The sequence below is a fragment of the Myotis brandtii genome, unplaced genomic scaffold (assembly GCF_000412655.1).
Source record: "Myotis brandtii unplaced genomic scaffold, ASM41265v1 scaffold1112, whole genome shotgun sequence".
Taxonomy (NCBI): Eukaryota; Metazoa; Chordata; class Mammalia; order Chiroptera; family Vespertilionidae; genus Myotis; species Myotis brandtii.
In genome coordinates this window covers 71,149-75,468 of record NW_005353800.1, presented here as the reverse complement: position 1 = coordinate 75,468, position 4,320 = coordinate 71,149, and the positions used below count along the sequence as shown (strand labels likewise).

Genomic DNA, 4,320 nt, shown 5'->3' with positions numbered 1-4,320 from the left:
CGGGACCTGGCGGAGGGAGGGAGGCTGGGAGCTGAAAGCCAGTGTGTGTGTGGGAAGCCACCAATGGATGTGTCTCTCTCACATTGATGTTTCTCTCTGTCTCTCCCCTCCCTTATACTCTCTCTAAAAATCAACGGAAAAATATCCTCAGGTGGGGATTAGCAACATCAACAAAAAGTGTCAGTGGATACCTAGGGATTAATTTCACTCCTGAAGACTCTTTTGCCACAAGAGAGGTGTCTGATTCTCTTTCTTGCAGGAAAGTTGGACAGGACAGGGGCTCAGGGAACGGGAGCAGGTTGGAGGGGCCCTGGGGTGAGAGCCAGGCGCTGCCCAGCGAGGTCTCCTGGGCAGAGAGGGCCGTGAGCAAGGGTAACTCGAACGCACAGTTTGCCTGCTAGGCCTCTGCAGGTGAAGCCTGGACGTAGGCGGTCCTAATGGGACAGATAAAGGGTCTAGAAAATAAACCATTTGTTTTTTTCTGTTTCTACCCCCTTTCGACAATAGTCAGACAACTAATTTCATAACCAAATACAAAACAAGGAAAGAAAATGGGTCTGTCACGCCTCAGAGTCACTCCCAAGACCCTGGTCCCCCATCGAGGCAAGTCCAGTCCTCCCTTTGTCCCTGTTTTACCGGAATCTGCTTCCTCCCAGCGGCGTGGACGGATTGACACAGGGCCACCCGGTCCTGGCAGGTCCCCAGGGCTCTGTCTAAACGTCCACCATTTCTCGTTCGGAAGCAGAACTTTCCAAAGCCCCGTCTTTGCTTGTAGGCGTGTTTGATACCATGATCACCTTACACATTTTTTCCCACCAAGAGCAGACTCCCAAAGGGACCTTGGGAAACAGGACAGTCAATTTCACCACTAGGTGGTTGGGTTGGAGGTTCAGCCTGAGGTTAGCTGCCACCCTATTCGGACCCGCTTTCCCTGCAGGTCAAGTCCGAGCAGCGCCCTGGCACGTTTCCAGGTGGCTGCCCGCCCCTGGGAGAGAGTGTGCAGGTGGCAGCGCTTGCTGCCTGTGGCTGGCCTGGCAGGTGGACCGGAAGCGAGGCCCACCGGAAGCGAGGCCCACCGGAAGCGAGGCCCACCGGAAGGGCTCCGTGTATTTGCGTGTCTGCTGCCTTAGATGTTGCGCTGGCTAACCTTACCGCTCAGAGCGCGGACTTTCTCACTCTCGTAGGTAAATGAAAAGGCCGGGACACAAAGGGGAGATGCTGGTGCTTTTTTATGGGAGGGAGCCAGGCCCGGCTGGTGGGAGGGCGCGAAGGCGGCGCCGGGGAGCAGCCGGAGACCCAGCGGTTGGAGATCTTCAGCTTCTAAATCCTAAGCACAGCGTGGGCTTTTTTATTATTTTGTCCTAAAACAAAGAAACAAACAGCCCATCGTATAAGAGTGCGTGAACCTGGACGGTAGACCAAGATGATGAGACACAGAGATTTCATTGTCAGCTCGGAGGTTCCCTGGCCGTGGGAGGAGGTAGGCCCCTAAGGGCTTTGATGATTTCCCGGAGGCTGGTGACCTCAGGTGGAATGACTGCTTGCCCGCCATCCCTCCTCCCCCGGGACATCTGCACTGCGACTCTCCTCTCTGGACGAGGGAAGGGTCCCAAAAATGCAGCGGAGGGACTTGGGGAACCCACCACCCAGCAGGGAAGCGCGTACCATGGCCCTCCTGACGCTGTCCCTGTCCTGCTGGGGGAGGGTGTCCACCAGCCCCTTTATCTTGATCGCCGCATCTCTCATGTCTGCATCAGGGCTGAAAAGTTCCACCGAGACCTCGTGACTGGACAGCAGGCTCACAAAGAAGGTTTTCACGATGAAGTCCAAGCAGCTCTCTGCCGAATCAGCAACACTTTCCCAAGATGGCAGCCCCCTGGCTGGGTCTGCCTGGGAGGCAAATGCCGGGCCTGTCAGCAAGAGATAGCAGCCTTTTCATCAGTGGCCTGGCCGTGGGAATTGGTGGCGCTCCAAGCAGCTGGCTCTTGGGTGCTGTGGGCATACTTTCTGGGTGGCAGCCGGCTTTCTGCGGCTTGCCTAGGCCTTCCTTGCACTTCCTGGGGTGGGGTGGGGGCAAAATGCCGCTTGTTCTTTCTGGTAGGTCTCTAGACAGAGTATTGATCTTAGGAGCTGCTGACCTGATTTTCGATGCAGTGTGGGGGCTGGGAAGAGACCATTGCGGGTTTCTGGTAACATGTTTCTAGCAGAGACAGTCTCAGCCACTTGTCCCTGGGGCACATGGCAAAGTCAGGCGAACCTGGCCCAGCAGGGGTGGCCCCGTGAGCGCTGGGCCCTGGGGGATGCTCACCCACAGACGGACACGCTTCTTGTGTCTATGCCTCGCCCCGCCGTGTCCCCTTCACCCGGACTGCTCCCAGGCTGTGCTCCCTTTTCAGGTCCCTGCCCCCAGGAACATGGGAGTCACCGTTTCCTATTCCCTGCAGGCCCATCTCCCACGGAGTCGCAGATCCTCGTCCTTGAAGTCTCTCTGCCTGGACTCCAGGGCCTTACCCAAAGTGGCCAGTTCAAACCAAACTTCTCCAGAACTTGGATCCCTGTTTTGCAACTGACTATGTCATCAGGCAAGTTACCGTATCATTCGGTAGCTCAGTTTTCTCATCTGTGAAATGGGGATAACATCCCTACCCCATAAGGTCGTTGTAAGGATGAAGAGATAACATGTGAAGGGGTAGAGCAGTGATGGGCACCCTGTCAGTGCTAAGTAAAGGTTGGATATTGTTGCTGTCATTGTTGCTGTCAAACGCACCCCAGACCCAGCCCTCAACAGTCCTATTTCAGTCCTATCTGGCTGAGCCCCGCCTCCATCCACAGCACTGAGACCTCCTAACTAGTGTACACACTAGTCCTAGATGTTATTTCTCCTTAAGAACAAACACTTACACTGTATCTGTTCCCACTGCCTCTTGGTTTTGGTTTCTAACTCCCCTGCCATCCTCCAGGGTCATAAAAGTTATTGCCATGGATATTATGAAACTTGCAAAGTGAATTAACTGGAACGTGTTAAAAAATGTATGTGTGTGTGTGTATGTGTGTGTGTATTGAAAGGAGTAGGAAGGCAGATACAGAGTAAAAAGCAGTTAGGTAACAAATTCCCAATAGAGATGAAGGAGCTTGGAGAGAGGTGTGACCCACCTTTCTCCCTTTCTCCCTTCTCTCTCTCTCTCTCTCTCTCTCTCTCTCTCTCTCTCTCTCTCCTTTACTATCAGTATCATCTGCAACTACGCAGAGACTCCTAACCCTTTCTTCAGAGGACAAAAATGTTTAGAAAACGCCTCTGGGTTGTTAGTTTCTTAAAGGGAAGACCCCTTTCTAGAATACTCCTTTCTGCCCAGAATGGAGATCTTGCTTTGGCTTGGGTTTCTTTTGGAGACACGAGGCTCTGCAGCTCCTTCCCGCCGCCTTGGCTGCCAGAGTTGGGTGGAGACCCCAAGCCTGGAGGCTGCCCCAAGGCCTCTTGGGGTCTGTCCAAGACTGGGCTTTGGGGAGCGCGTTATCCCTCTCCCATGGAATTCTGAGGGCGTTGGAGGTGGAAGATGAGATACTTTTTGGGTTTCCTTATAGCCTCAGGGCTCTTCCCAAGTTCCCAAGACGGGCTGGTCGCCAGACCCCGCTCCCTGACTGGGCGGCAGCATCCCCAGCCCTCCCAGCAGCCGAGCAGTGGGCACAGACAGATGCCCCTGTCCCGAGCAGCACTGGGCGGCAGGGAGAGTTCCCTTGTCCAGCTTGGGGACAGGGCTCTGGGCACTCACCAGGGCGGCAGCAGAGAGCCAGGGTGGCCAGGGCGAGGGTGACGGCCAGCTTCATGGTGGCGGGAGGCTGGAGGGCGGCTCGGTCGTCGCTGCTCCGTGATCTCGTGTGAGAGGTGACCGTCCGTCAGGTGCCCTCTTATGTCCCTCCTCCGCAGGGGGAGGCAGGACTTGGGCTCCACTCGGGGACCACGCTGTTTATCTGGGCAGCGACTTGGTGGAAAAAGTAAACATTCTCTTTTCTCAGCACGGTTTCTGTCCCCATTAAAGTAGCTCACACATGAGTCACTTGGTTGGGGGGGCGGGGAGGTGGGGGGGAGCCCTGCCTCCCAGGTGGGGCAGCAAGGGGACCCGAGTCACAGGGGGTGGGGGTCTGGCCGCCTGTGCCTCTCTCCTTGAACCTGAGCACAGGGCAGTCCGGCCAACAGAAGCAATGGTAGGGCCCCCGGACCCATCGCCCCAAGGGAAACTGAGGCTCAGAGCCCTCACAGGTGGCAGTGGGGGAACTGGGCCTGGGGATCCTGCTCCTCCGAGGAAGGCGCTGGACCTCCAG

At 56.0% G+C, this 4,320-nt stretch overlaps 1 protein-coding gene across 1 annotated transcript; it reads right to left on the bottom strand.

Annotated features, from left to right (window-relative positions):
* Nucleotides 1–1,215: 1,215 nt before the first annotated feature.
* Nucleotides 1,216–4,080, bottom strand: SCGB1A1 (secretoglobin, family 1A, member 1 (uteroglobin)). The gene is made up of 3 exons (XM_005857466.2): nucleotides 3,771–4,080; nucleotides 1,666–1,910; nucleotides 1,216–1,361 (listed from the first exon to the last, which is right to left on the bottom strand). Exons 1-3 carry the CDS (start codon nucleotides 3,823–3,825, stop codon nucleotides 1,314–1,316), a joined length of 348 nt encoding a protein of 115 aa, XP_005857528.1. The 5' UTR covers nucleotides 3,826–4,080; the 3' UTR covers nucleotides 1,216–1,313.
* Nucleotides 4,081–4,320: the final 240 nt, after the last annotated feature.